The 14,571-nt window shown below is 38.3% G+C and overlaps 1 protein-coding gene across 3 annotated transcripts in view; it reads right to left on the bottom strand.

Annotated features, from left to right (window-relative positions):
• Positions 1 to 13,220: 13,220 nt before the first annotated feature.
• EED (embryonic ectoderm development) overlaps positions 13,221 to 14,571 on the bottom strand; it is a 29,466-nt gene continuing 28,115 nt past the window's right edge. For all 3 annotated transcript variants that reach the window (XM_045815560.2, XM_045815561.2, XM_045815562.2), the window contains 2 exons: positions 14,323 to 14,396; positions 13,221 to 13,556 (listed from right to left, as the gene is read on the bottom strand). In XM_045815560.2, the coding sequence (XP_045671516.1) occupies positions 13,430 to 13,556; positions 14,323 to 14,396 (201 nt within the window). In that variant the 3' untranslated portion in view covers positions 13,221 to 13,429. The remainder of the gene's footprint in view (positions 13,557 to 14,322; positions 14,397 to 14,571) is intronic.

Below are 14,571 nucleotides of genomic sequence, written 5' to 3'. Positions count from 1 at the left end.
AAAAAGTTTGCAACAATCCTCTGGCTGACACGCTGGTTCCATAAACTGCAACCATTTATATTATTTCAGATATTCCTTTTAGAAAGCCAAGCCTAAGGTGAAGAGATAGAAGATGTTTCTATCGATGTCTTCAACTTTCTACCTAAAAAGTCCTAGGACCTTCAAAATACAAAGACCATTTATTATAAGATCACTTCATGAGGGGCAGAAACATTGCTTGGGTTCAAAACCCATCTCTGTCATTTAGTAACTATATAATCTTAGGTTAGTTAACCTAACACTCCCATTTCTCCTTTTCCCCATCTGAAAACGGGATAATAATAGTATCTGCATCATACGGTTGTTATGAAGGTTCTTGAATGAGAAGTACTAAATAGTAGCCAGAATATAGCTTAATAAAATGTTAGCATTTAGCATTATTACCTCTCCTGACAGATTTTCTATGTCTTCATAACCACCGTGTAACCTATAAAATAAAAAATAAATATATTGGTCTCTGCCCCTAGTTCCTGAAACAGGGCACTGAAACCGTTGTAAATCCCCAAGTGATAAGGGTACTAGGAGCATCTTTTGTTCTAATGAGGTGACTCTGGGTAGACTCCTGGTTGGAGGCTGGTCACCAGAAAGACCCAGCCACGATTAGAGGCTTGGGATGTTCAGACACCACCCCCCCATTCTCCAGAGAAGGAAAAAGGACTGGAAATGGCATTAATACTTGATTATGCCTATGTGAGGAAACCTCCATAAAACCTCAATAGTAAGGTGATGCACCCCAACAACTCCATAAGGACAGAAGCTCCTGCGCTTGGGACCCTCCCAGACCTTGTCCTTTGTATCTCTCCATCTGGCTGTTAATCTGCACCCTTTATCATATCCTTTAAAAAACTGGTAAACATAAGTAAGTGTTTCCCTGACTTCTGTGAGCTGTTCTAGCAAATAATTGAACCCAAGGGGGAGGAGGTCATGGGAACCTCCAGTTTGTAGCCTTTTCAGACAGAAGTTGTGGGTAACCGTACCTATTACTTGTAATTGGCATCTGAAGTGGAGGGGGCAGTCTCATGGGACTGAGGCCTTAACCTGTGGAATCTGATGCTATCTCCAAGTAGTATTGGGATTGAGTTAAATTGTAGGACACCGAGCTCATGTCACAGAATTGTTTGGTGTCGGGGGAAAAAAACCCACATATTTGGTGTCAGAAGTGTTGTGAGTGTGGTAGTAGTGTGAGAGTGGAGGAGAAACACAGAAGAAAGACCAGGTTTTTTTCTTTACATACCCTTATTATGCATTTGATTGTCTGAACAATTCATGTTTTTCAATCTTTTTGTGCTTACACAACTTATTTTACCTGCCTATAATATTCACTTGGCAACTTCTTATACAACCTTCCAGTTGACTCAAAATACTTTTTTAAGATTTCATTTATTTATTTGAAGGAGAGAAAGTGAGCAAGTGAGAGAGAGAGCACGAGCAGAGGGAGAGGGAGATGCAGACTCCACGCTGAGCAGGGAGCCTGATGCAGGGCTTGGTTCTAGGATCATGACCTGAGCCGAAGGCAGACACTTAACCAACTGAGCCACCCAGTCACCCCAAAATATTTTCTTCAGGAATCTTTCCATGATCTACCTGTTAATTAGTCACACATTATCTTACACAACAATTAATCGTCCTAGCCTTTGTTATGTAGGATTTCAGCCTTTTCTCCATTTTGCTGGTGAATAGTCTAGTTGTAACATTGGACAAAGAATTAGAAGCACTGGGTTTAATATCTTTTCTCTAGACTATAAAAGCCAGCCTTCCATTCACCAAACTCTATTATTTCTACATGCAACAGTTTTTTATAACTAAAGAGAGCAGAACTAGGGGCGCCTGGGTGGCTCAGTCAGTTAAGCATCTGTCTTTGTCCCTCTCCTGGGGCCCATCCCCTGATTATGCACTCTGTCTCTCAAATAAATAAATAAAATCCTGAAGAAAAAGGACAACTCACAGAATGGGAGAAAATATTTGCAAATTATATATCTGATGAAGGAGTCGTATCCAAAATACATAAGGAATTCTTACAGCTCAAAAACCTTAAAAAAAGCAATTTTAAAATGAACAAAGTATCTTATATTATTTTCCTAGGGCTGCCAAAACAAATTACCAACAACTGAGTGGCTTAAAGCCACAGAAATGTTCATATAAAAGCTTGTACATAAATGTTTATAGCAGAATTATTCATTATATCCAAAAGGTGGAAACTGTGAAATGTCCAATAATGGATGAAGAAATAAACAAATGCAGTATATGCTTACAATAGAATATTATTCATCCACGAAAAAGTGAAGTTCTGATATATGCTACAACATGGATGTACCTAGAAAACATTATATTAGGTGAAAAAAGCCACAAAGATCATATATTATATGATCCATCTGTATGAAATATTCGGATAGAGAAATCTATAGAGACTCAAAGTAGATTAGTGTTTGCTTAGGACCAGGGTGGGTGGGTATGTGGAGATAAGGATGATAGATAACTAAAGGATATGGTTTCTCTCTCTTTCTCTCTCTCTCTCTTTCTCTCTCTCTTTTTTTTTTTACCAACTTAACCATTTTTTAAGTATACATGACAGTATTGTTATCTATATGCACCTTGTTGCAACAGATCTCTAGAATTTTTTTATCTTGCAGAACTGAAACTCTATGCCTGCTAAACAATTTCTGCATTCCCCTCCCCCAGACTCCTTGAGGTGATAGAGATGATCTAAAATTGACTGTAGTGATAGTTGCTCATATATTGAACATACTAAAAACCATTGAATTATGCATCTTAAATAGGTAGATTGTATGATATGTGAATTATATTTCAATAAAACTGTTTTTAAAATCAGTGCCATTTATAATAGCATCAAAAAATTTCATGTGAGGCGCCCCTGGGTGGCGCAGCGGTTAAGCGTCTGCCTTCGGCTCAGGGCGTGATACCGGCATTACGGGATCGAGCCCCACGTCAGGCTCTTCCACAATGAGCCTGCTTCTTCCTCTCCCACTCCCCCTGCTTGTGTTCCCTCTCTCGCTGGCTGTCTCTATCTCTGTCGAATAAATAAATAAAATCTTTAAAAAAAAAATTTCATGTGAAAGTGCCTATGAGCAAGTAGGCCATCCTGGACTGGGATAGAGGAATTACATGAAAGCCTTCCTGATCCTAACTCCACAGTACTGCTTTCAAGGCTCCTATCCCCCAAGTAGAAGACTGGGAGAGGCTTCTCAGGAAAAAGTGAACACACCAGAGGTACCATTATCTTGAAATCTTTGTTGACAAAACTGATAGGCTGCCTAATCCTACTATAGTGAAACATTCCACTTAACCGCTCTCGCTCTCCCCGTATTTTTTGCTTATAAATAGAACATGCCACTAAGGATCACCAGACATTTGAGGAAAACCACTATCAAGAAAGAGTGACTGGGGAGGGGTGTGGAGGGATGAGGTTACTGGATAATGGACATTGGGGAGGGTATGTGTTGTAATGAGCACTGGGTATTATATAAGACTGATGAATCACAGACCTGTACCCCTGAAACAAATAATACATTATGTGTTAATTAATTGAAATTAAATTTAGAAAAAGAAAGAAAGAGAGTGACCAAAGTAAACAAAAGGGGGGGTGGAGGAATTCAGTAAATACAAAAACAATACAAGAAGCAGAAAATAATAAAACCCTAGGGTATTATCCAGAGAGAGAGAGAGAAATAGAGAGACTGTACCATTAAAATAAAAACAGAATGCTATAAAAGTAGAGAATCAAAGAACAAGAAAAGAACCCATGAAACTTAAAAGTATGAGAACTGAAGAGACAGTTTTTAGTTTTGTTGTAAGATAAGGTCAAGGAATTATCCCCAAGAAGAAAGCAAAAAGAAGGAAATGGAAAACAGGAGAGAATAAAATTAGAAGATCAGTACAGGAGGTTCAATATGGGAATTCCTGGGAGAACACAGAAAACACTGGACAGTAAATTGTCAAGGAAATGCTATTTTTTAAAATTTCCTGGGGCGCCTGGCTGGCTCAGTTGAAAGAACATGCGACTCTTGATATCAGGGTCCTGAGTTTGAGCCCCACCTGGGTATCACAATTACTAAAGATGTAAATAAATAAGTAAACTTGAAAAAAAAAATCCTAAACTGAAGGACATGGGTCTCCAGAAAGAAGAGGCTTATTGTATGACCAGCAATACAAATCAGCACCCACCAAGGCTCATCCTTATGAATTTTCAGAATACTGAAACTAAATAGATTGCATAAAGCTAAAAGAGAAAGTTGCGTGCAATGATTGGGAGCCAAAGTGAATTGACCTCTGTATAGCAATAGTGAAAGCCAGAAGACAATGGAAAAATGCCTTCAAAATTCTGAGCATAAATTATTTCTTGTCTCAGGGGCACCTGGGTGGCGCAGTCGTTAAGCATCTGCCTTTGGCTCAGGGCGTGATCCCGGTGTTCTGGGATCAAGCCCCACATCGGGCTCCTCCGCTGGGAGCCTGCTTCTTCCTCTCCTACTCCGCCTGCTTGTGTTCCCTCTCTTGCTGGCTGTCTCTCTGTCAAATAAATAAATAAATAAATAAAATCTTAAAAAAAAAAAAAAGGAAAAAAGGAAATTTGTAGTTAAAAAAATAAGATAAATTATTTCTTGTCTCAAATTCAATATGCAGTCAAAATTCCATTTAAGTAAAGGATAGAATAGATATTTTCAGACCCCCAAAGTCTCAAAAAAAACCAAAAAAACAAAAACTTACCTCCTTATTCTCAGGAAATTACTGGATGTGCTCGTCCCAATAAAAACCAGTAAAAAGGGGCACCTGGTGACTCAGTTGGTTAGGCATCCAACTCTTGATCTCAGCTCAGGTCTTGATCTCGGGGTATGAGTTCAAGCCCCATGTTGGGCTCCACGCTGCGCATAGAGCCTACTTAATTAAGAAAAAAAAAGACAATAAAGAAGAAGACATGAAATGAGATTCAGAGTACAGGATAGTCAACTAAGGGGAGTGATAAAGAGAATTTCAAAGGTGATGGCGAAAAGATGTCCCAGGACATAGGCAGAGAGTTACAATCCAGGGAGCCTCTAGACGGATTCGTTTTTTCAGGGGGAAAAATGGAATAGATTACTATTTGATACTTTTGATATGAAAAATTATACAGAGAGGTGTTTTACGGAGCCGATGGATAGCCTCTAGACGGATTCGTTTTTTCAGGGGGAAAAATGGAATAGATTACTATTTGATACTTTTGATATGAAAATTATACAGAGAGGTGTTTTACGGAGCCGATGGATGTATGAAGACTTAGCCTCAGTCAGATATTCAAACTATAATGGAAAAAGAGTCCATTATTTAGGCCAATAGAAATAAAATCGTACAATAAAGGGACTTAGCACAAAACAATATATACATGAATGTATTGTTTCCTATGGCTGCTGTAAGAAATTGCCACAAATTTGGTGGCTTAAAAGAACACACATTTTTTTTTACTGTTCTAGAGGTCAGAAGTCAGACATCGGTTTTAATTGGCCACAAACAAAATGTCAACAGGGCCACAGTTTTTCCAGAGGCTCTAGAATAAATTCCGTTTTCTTGCCTTTTTTAGGTATTAGAGCTATGTTCCCTAGCTTATAGCCCCCTTCCTCCACCTACAAACTCAACACTGTAGCATCCTGTTCCAGTCCTCACATCGCCTTCTTCTCTATCAAATATCACTCTGCCTTCCACTTATAGGGATATTTGTGATCGCATTTAAGGTCCACCAGGATAACCCAGAATAATCTCCCCATCTCAATAGCCTTAACAATCATACCTGTAAAGCCTCTTTTTCCATATAAAGTAGCATTCAAAGGTCCCAGGGACGAGGGCCTATTTGAGGAGGGCATTATTCAGCCTATTATCCTATCTTAATAAAAACTCCAAATGTGGATTAAATAAGAATGGTTATTTAACTATATTAAGAAGATGAGAGAAGAGGAAGAAAAGGTATGGACAGCTAAAATCCTCCTCATAGTCAATATGTATCAAAATGAATGAATGAATCAAAAGAGAACAGCAATTGCGTATTAGAATGATAAGGTAAACACAAGAAGAAACAGCTAAAAACATAGTACTTGCTTCAATGGACTAGAACATGAGAAGAAAACTACTGGGTTTTTTTTTGCTTAAAAACCTTTTTACCTGTTTTGCTTTTTAAACTGTGTGCCCATATTATCTTAATAAAAAATCTAATTTTATAAAAGTGAAAAAAATGAAGGAATTGGACTAATCTCTAAAATTCCTTGCACTGAATATGCCATGATTTTATGTCTCCTTAACATTATTGTTTTAAATCACCAGTATCTCAGCCTCCTAACTTTCGGTGCTTAAAGCAATCACTATCAGGCAATCATCAATAACAATCCCACCGGTATAAGAACTTCAGCTCAGGAAGAGACATATTGGTGATTTGAAACTTTCCAAGTGATAGCTCTCTCTTGAAGGGAGATCTGAGTGGCTTTCCTGTTGCCTATCTTACCAGCTATAGCAGATTGCAAAAATAGCACAAATTCTTCTTTTCCCTGCATCCATGACTTTGCAGCTTCTCCCATCAAGAGATGGAATCTATTTCTTCACCCTCCTGGCCTTCTTACCTGATCTGATGGCAAGAATGCAGAAGTGATGTGCCCCTTCCAAGTCTAGGCCTCAAAATTATTTGCAAGCGTCTGTTCTAGTTCTTGGAACTTTGCCAATCTACCACAGGAACAAGCCAAGGATAGCTTGCTGGATAATGAAAGACACCCGGCCCCCCTGCCTCAGCTAACAACCAAACCTCAGGGACAAAGCTACCAAGCTGCTTTGCAGCTGACCAGACGTGAGTGAACCCAGTCAAGACCAGAAGAACCTCTCAGCTAAGCTCAGCCAAAATAGAATCATGAGTTAAATAAAATTTGAAATGTGTTGTTATGCAGCAAAAGCTAACTTCTGTGTAGTTCCTTCACAATTTGTGATTGCCTTTTATTCATTAATTTTCCTTCCTGTAACAATCACTGGTAGTTAGCTATTTAACATCCATTTCCCCCTTCTTTGTTAACAGAACCCGATTTTTGTTCAGGAATGCATCCCTCCTCCAGGAGACTCAGAGCCCCAGAGGAAGGCCCTGCTTAATCTAACTACTAATTTTCCTGTCCGATTGCAGTGACTGGTTTAGGATCAATCCTGTAACTCAGTTCAGGTCAGTGAAACCCGAATGTAAATCTTCTGGGGGGTGCTGGGATAGGTTTCTTGGTCTTAAGAAAATCACATGAAGAGATGATCACTTTTTCCTTCTGTACATAGACATAACTGAAAGTGACACCTAAAGTTGTAGCAACCAATCATCCTGAAACTTCAAAGAAAACAACCTAGCAAAAAAATTGCGTACAAATTTCTAGCAGTTTAAATTTTTAAAAATTGAGCAGTTTTAACTTTTGCCTTAAATTAAAAAATCAACTAATGGCCAATACTCAAAATCAATGACTTTCTGACAACCTACAATGTAATGGTTTTAGAATTAAACACATACACACTTCCTCAACTCATTGCACACAATATAACAGAAATCACCCAACTTGTTAAATTTCACATCAGCCTGTGGTAACTGAAGCAGAGAAAGTGAAATGAGTATGCTTTCATTCATCTGGAATTTTGTTCTGTATCAGAAAAGAACCACAAAATACCAAGAGTCTTTTTAGAAATCCATCAGTTCAATACCAAAATGATAGTCATTTTCTACCTAACAGGGGAAACCCACAGGCAATAAATGAAAGTAGGGGAAGTTACAAATTTTGTAGTGTTAGAGCTATATTTTATGGTTAAAGAGATCATCGAGCACCTTTTTTTTTAAAGTAAGCTCTACATATACCAAGGCACTTAAACTCAGGATTCTGAGATCAAGACTTCATGCCTTACCAACTGAGCCAGCCAGGAACCCCTAATGTGGGTCTTGCTCCCAATCTCCTTGGTGAAAACCCTCTAGACTAATTTCCCCTAGATCAGTGTGTTTCAGACTATAGGTTGAGATGATTATTAGGTTGTGCAATCAACTCAGTGAGTCACAATCACATTCCAAAAAAAAAAAAAAAAGAAAAAAGAAAAGAAACAAAATGTCAGAATACATCATACATGGTAAGTGTATTGTTTCATGGAACTTTTTGATTTGGTTATGTATATATAAATCTTTGTGTAATCAGGATATTATAGTCTATTTCTTAATGTGGGTTGCATTTAAAAAAAAGTTTTTTAAACTACTGTCCTAGATGATGCAATTAAGCAGAATGACTATCCCCTTTGCCTCAAGTGAGACTTTTAATTCTTTAAGCACTTCTGGACAATCCGACCATCCGTTCTTTAGACCTTTACCCTTCTCGGGCATTTGCTTAAAAAAAAAACCCAAAACTTTAAAAATCATTTAATTTCTATCCAGCCCCTTTCCAGTGTTCTGTAGGATACACCTAAAGTCACATCCCAGTCCTTTCTTAGCCAATTTTGTTTTCCTTCTAAATGCCCCAAGACTTCATTGTACTTGTCATCTCTGCAACCACAACCATCCTCTTTGCTTTGCGGATTTCTTCAGACTCAGGTCCCTGCTCACAGAGCACAATATGGTTCCCAGCCTCTGCCTTATTTCCTATTGCTGAAATTGTTATTTTTCTTTTGGCAGCAAACGTGGGGAGAAGGGGAGGAGGTGGAAAATCATTCTATTCATTTTACTTAAAAGGACCAAAGAAGACCAAGATAGAGCCAGAAAGAGACTGATAACAAGACTAAATAGTTTAAAAAGAAATGAGAACCTATCAACAGAGTTGTCAGTGTCAGAAGGAGCTTCCGAGAAAAGGGAGGCACAGGACCTCAGGTCAGCCCCAGGACCTCAGGTCAGCCCCAGGCGGGATCAGCTTCACACGCGTGTGACCAATGCAGTAAGTAGCACGGGCACTGGGCTCAGAAAGAACCCATGTTTTGTTTAATGCCTCCTCTGCTCCCATCTTGGTATTCTTGGTAATTTTCTTTGAACTTGCATTTTGTAAGTAAGGTCCAGTGGGACAAGGCAGCATGTATGTAAAGAGGGGATTTGTGCAGTATGCATGTCTACTGTTCCTTGCCTCTCGATTCGTATGAAGCATTTTCGATTCTCCATGAGCAAAGAATTCCATTGTAAGATTCAAAATGAGTGCAAGTGTGTTTCATCTACAATTGAGTGAGCAGGGGTCCTAACAACCCCAAGAGGCTGTGCTTTCAGTTTGAACCAGAACGTCGTTTAAACAAAAAAGACAAAGCATTTTAAGAAACTCGAACAATTAGGGGCGCCTGGGTGGCTCAGTCGTCAAGCGTCTGCCTTCGGCTCAGGGCGTGATCCTGGAGTCCTGGAATTGAGCCCCACATCAGGTTCCTCCTCTGGGAGCCTGCTTCTTCCTCTTCCACTCCCCCTGCTTGTGTTCCTTCTCTTGCTGGCTGTCTCTATCTCTATCAAATAAATAAATAAAATCTTAAAAAAAAAAACCTCGAACAATTAAGTAGCGCTATTCTTGCTTATGTTACTTCGTTACTTCCTTGTATTAGTCAATCATCTATACTGAAGATGACACAGAAGAAAAGGGAAAGATAGGGCAAGGGATGGTTCTTTTCCTTTGTCCTAAAATCAGTAAGTCTAATGCAGAGAATGTTGGTAGAATGTGCGATATCAAGAAGTGAAATAACTTACTTTTGTCACACATTTTCACTGTACTGGCAAGAACTAAATACACATGAAAACTACAAAATACCAGTTGAGTAATTTCAATAGGAGTTAAATGCTTTTATGTTTGCATTGGAAACTGTCATCGTACAATATGAAGACGAATGGTAAAATTCATGCTAATATATAATCTTAACTTAGAATGGCATTTTTAGTTAGAATGGCATTAAAAGCAAATAAGTTGAGAAATCACAGAAAGAAAAAAGCTTTTGTATTTTTCAGCACCTTTAATGGCACCTTTTTCCTGCTTTTTAAACAAGAGGCTTGCAATTTCATTTTTCAGTGGGCCCTGCAAATGACCACTAGCATCCTGTTCCTCTGGAATTACCCTACATTTCTTTCCCAAAGAGCTGGGTGTGGGGTACGTTGAAGTACAGGGGACTCCAGAAAGACTTCATTCTGAAATCCATAGACAAGAATTCTTTGTCACTCACCCAAGCTCTGGAGCATATCATGACTTTGGCTCTTTTGGAGGCAATTTGCATGATGTTGGCCTACATGGACAATGTTAGTGCTTAATACCTCCATGTTAGCACATACGTTTATTTCCCACTTTTTGGTTGGCGATCCAGGTGAGCTAAGTGTGCACTTTCAAAAGTGTCCTCACTATTCAAAGTGCACCTTCTAATCAAGAAAGAAAATAGGTTCCATGATGTGGAGTTACAGAGAGAATTTGTGGCTCATCATAGCATTGGAATGAGTACTTGTGAATGACAGGAGTTTAGATCAAGCACCAGGCTCTGGGTAGACCCATAGAAATGCCAATCTCTGGTTCCTACCCAAGGCCTTCCAAATTTATTATCCTTCAAATTGTTCTGTAGAAGGGCTTGGAAGAACTTGCTATCCTGGTGAGCACCTTGCGTCACCACAAAAGGCTGCAAGAGGAATATGGCATCAGTTGAGGCCCCTTGTCAAGCTTGAAAATAACTGGGGTGGGATTTTTCCCAGGACATAATAGGGGCAAAGTTCTGGCCTGGGGGGTGACTGAAACAGACTGGCACATTAGTGGCTAGGACTGCAATGCAAGTGGGAGACATGACGGTAAAGAACATGCCAAATCACCCTCTCTCCCCCTGCCCACTTGACACTCAGGTATCATGGTACCAAGTAAAATAATTACTTCAAATATTGCCTTGCCTTCCTTTTTTTTTTTTTTTTTGGATATGCAGTTACCATTGGACCTTTTCATTTTATGCTCTGTAATTTTTAACTCCTCATATTCTCCATTTCCTTCTCTTTAAACACATTCCAAGTAATTTCTTAGGATCTCTTCCAGTTCACTAATCTCTACTCAGTTGTGTGTAGTCTAAACCATTCACTTTTACTTCAATCATTTTTCACTTCTGAAAGCTCTACTTGTTTCTTTTATAAATCCTCCTGGTCAGTCTTAGTATTCACTAACTGCTTGCTTATTTTTGTGATTGCAACTTTTATTCATTTCATTCATTCAAGTATTTATTGAGGACCTATGTGCAAGACACTGTTCTAGGTGCTGGAGTTATACCAGTAAAATAAAGCAAAAATCAAACCAAACCACAATCCACCCTCATAAAGACTACATCCCAGTGGGAGGAGAAATACAACCAACCAAAGTAAATTATGTAGTATATTAGATAATGATTGAAATGTTCAGTAAGAAAGCCAAGAAAGGATGGAATACAGGAGAAAAGAAGCAATTTTAAATGTGGCTCTTTTACATTTTCTGGTAACTCCAAGATCTGAAGTCCTTGGTGGTCTAAGTATATTACGTACTGTTTCACCTATCAGTCACAGCACATTTCATCACCTATCTGGTGATCTTTGTGAGCTATTTGGCTGACCTAAATTTTCAGCAATCTTAGGGGTCTCCTTAAGTGTGTAGTTTCAATACCTAGTACCTACAGCAAGAGTGGGAAAACTACAGTTTATGAACCAAATATGGCCTACTGCCTGTTTTTGTTCATTTTATTGAACACAGCCAGGCCTATTCATCTACTATTGTCTATAGTTGCTTTCACACTATAGTAGCAAAATTGAGTGAATGTGACACAGAACATATGGCCTTCAAAGCCCAAAATATTTACTACCTGTTTACAAAAAAAAAAGTTTGCCAACTGCTTATCTACAGATGTACACAGGAATTAATAACAAAAGTAAAATGGGTACCAACATACACTGATGGAGCAAGTGAATCTGGTACATTAATAGAAATACCTTTTTTTTTTTTTTTTTAAGATTTTATTTGAGAGAGACAGAGATAATGAGAGCACAAGCAGGGAGCCCAATGCAGGGCTCGATCCCAGGACCCGGGGTCAAGACCCGAGTCTAAGGCAGACGCTTAACCAACTGGGCCACTCAGGCGTCCCTAGAATACCCTTTCATTGACTAATTCTGACAGATGAGTGTGGAAATAATCCAAGAGGTACACAAATACTTGTCTCCTGAGCCAGAAGTCCAAATATTGTTTATAACAGCAAAAAATCAGAAGCAATGAATACATCCAGAAAGGTATTAAATACTGGTATATTCATGGAAATGCATGAGATTTATAAACACGAGGCTCATGAATCTCAAAATTTGATAAAATTCAGGCTTGTATTTTACCCGGCACCCCTCATTTTACTTACTACTTTCTGATTACTCAGGTTTTCCTTATTCCCTCTGCTTCAGGTTAACTCCTCCACATGTCATGTTGGTTCTAACTCTTTGGGGATTTTCTGGTCTTTAAATCAGTCTCATTTTTTGCTGTTTCCTCTTGTTCATAAATATATACAAAGTGCCTTATGCTTAGAACAAAAAGATCCACTACTCTTAAGTCTGATTCCCTCCATCTACTTATTTCTCTTAAACAATGTCTCTAAAAAAGCAGACGTTAACACTGTACAGACTTCCCATTTCTTTCATTTCCCAACAACCTGCATTCAAGCTTCTATGTCCTCTTCTCACTTGCTCTAATGATAATATTTCCTTAAGATTTCTAATGGTCTAGCTACAAACCAAATAGCAGTTATTTTTTTTTAACTGTGTACACAGCTTAATTAAATCACTGTTATATGTTCCAACTCTATAGAATTTTAAATATAATTACTATAAAGTTATTATAGAAGAAATACAAAGACATAGTTAATACAATTTCCAATAAAAATAAGTAACAATGTATTTAGGGTTTAGTATATGCCAAATACTGTTCCAGCTGCTTTCACTTGTTTAATCATTTGATCCTTAATAACGCTATGAGGTAGGTATTCTTATCCCTGTTTCACACATGAGTAAACTGAGGTAGATGTTAAGTTACTTAAGCTCAGCTCATGGTTGCAGAGCCAAGACTTAGATTCAGCTTAGTTCTAGAGCTTACACTTAATCACTATATTACACAGCTTTCTTCAGTTAAAAGAACTACAAAAATGATCATTACAAAAAGAAAGGGCATACTTTTATTACTTTCAACATTTCTTATTATCACAATGAAAATAAACTAACACACAGCTTTACAAAAATAAATTTTTATTAAAAGCAGTAGAGTCTGAGCAGGAGACAGTACAAAGAATGTAAACAATGTAAACATCACTACATTCAGCTCAGCCTGATTGAATGCTGAAAGACAACTCTAAATGCTCTATGTGCCCTTACTAGCAAGATATAGTAATTCTATTATACACAGAAAACACACTCTAATTTTGATTAAGAAAAAGCATTTTATCGAAGTCGGTCCCAGCGCCAAATACTGGCATCATCACAAACAGCTATAAGAATACTGCTATCCCTGCTAAAACTGGTTTGTCGAATAGCAGCACCACATTTATGATGAGTCAGTGTTGTACATCTAGGAAAAAACAAGACAACAGGTTAAATGCCGTTCATAAAAAATGTTGTCAGTATCAAAATAAATCAGGGGAATCAGAAAACAAATAGATGTTCCAAGTCATATGGAAAGCATTTAAAACATCACTAAGAGCTCAGTCTCTAACTTCATAAAATTTGGGTATATTTTAAATTAAAAAAAAAAAAAAAAAGAAGTAACTTGTCACCAAAGTACTCATAATAAACAGTCACTATGAGAATAAAAAAGTATTTTAAAATAACTGAGCCATGTAAATGTTAAAAATGACTTAAGAGGGGGCGCCTGGGTGGCGCAGTCGTTCAGCGTCTGCCTTCACGCTCAGGGCGTGATCCCGGAGGCGCGGGATCGAGCCCCACATCAGGCTCCTCCGCTGGGAGCCTGCTTCTCCCTCTCCCACTCCCCCTGCTTGTGTTCCCTCTCTCGCTGGCTGACTCTCTCTCTGTCAAATAAATAAAAATCTTTAAAAAAAAAAAAATGACTTAAGAATGGTACTTCAAGCATCAATTACTTTCTATCTATTGGCATAACATTTGAGAAAAAGGCAGAAATTATCAATAAAAATTTCTTTAAAATTTTATTTATTTTTGCAAGAGAGAGCGAGCACACGAGCAGGGGAGGGGGGCACACAGAGGGAGATGCAGAATCACCACAGAGCAGGGAGCCCAATGCAGGACTTGATCCCAGGACTCTGGGACTTAACAGACTAAGCCACCCAGGCGCCCTATCAATAAATATTTCTAATACTTACTTGGCTTTATGAGGATCTTCTACTTCTAAATCCCAAACATAAAGTTTGCCAACCTGATTGCCCAATGCAAGCATCTGCATAAACGTATTTTTAAAAACATCAAATTATTAAAATAGGCTACAGAGCATTCAAGCATTCCTAAGAGATACTCATATTTCAGAAAAACCTCAGCTCCAGCCTACAGCTATGCTTATGATTAGTTCTTTGCATCTTTTATTTCTGATTTGTAAATGGGGATACCAGCAACTA

This window comes from Ursus americanus, chromosome 16 (assembly GCF_024610735.1).
Source record: "Ursus americanus isolate L20-20 chromosome 16, mUrsAme1.1.p, whole genome shotgun sequence".
Classification (NCBI taxonomy): Eukaryota; Metazoa; Chordata; class Mammalia; order Carnivora; family Ursidae; genus Ursus; species Ursus americanus.
This window is presented reverse-complemented; position numbering and strand designations above follow the sequence as displayed.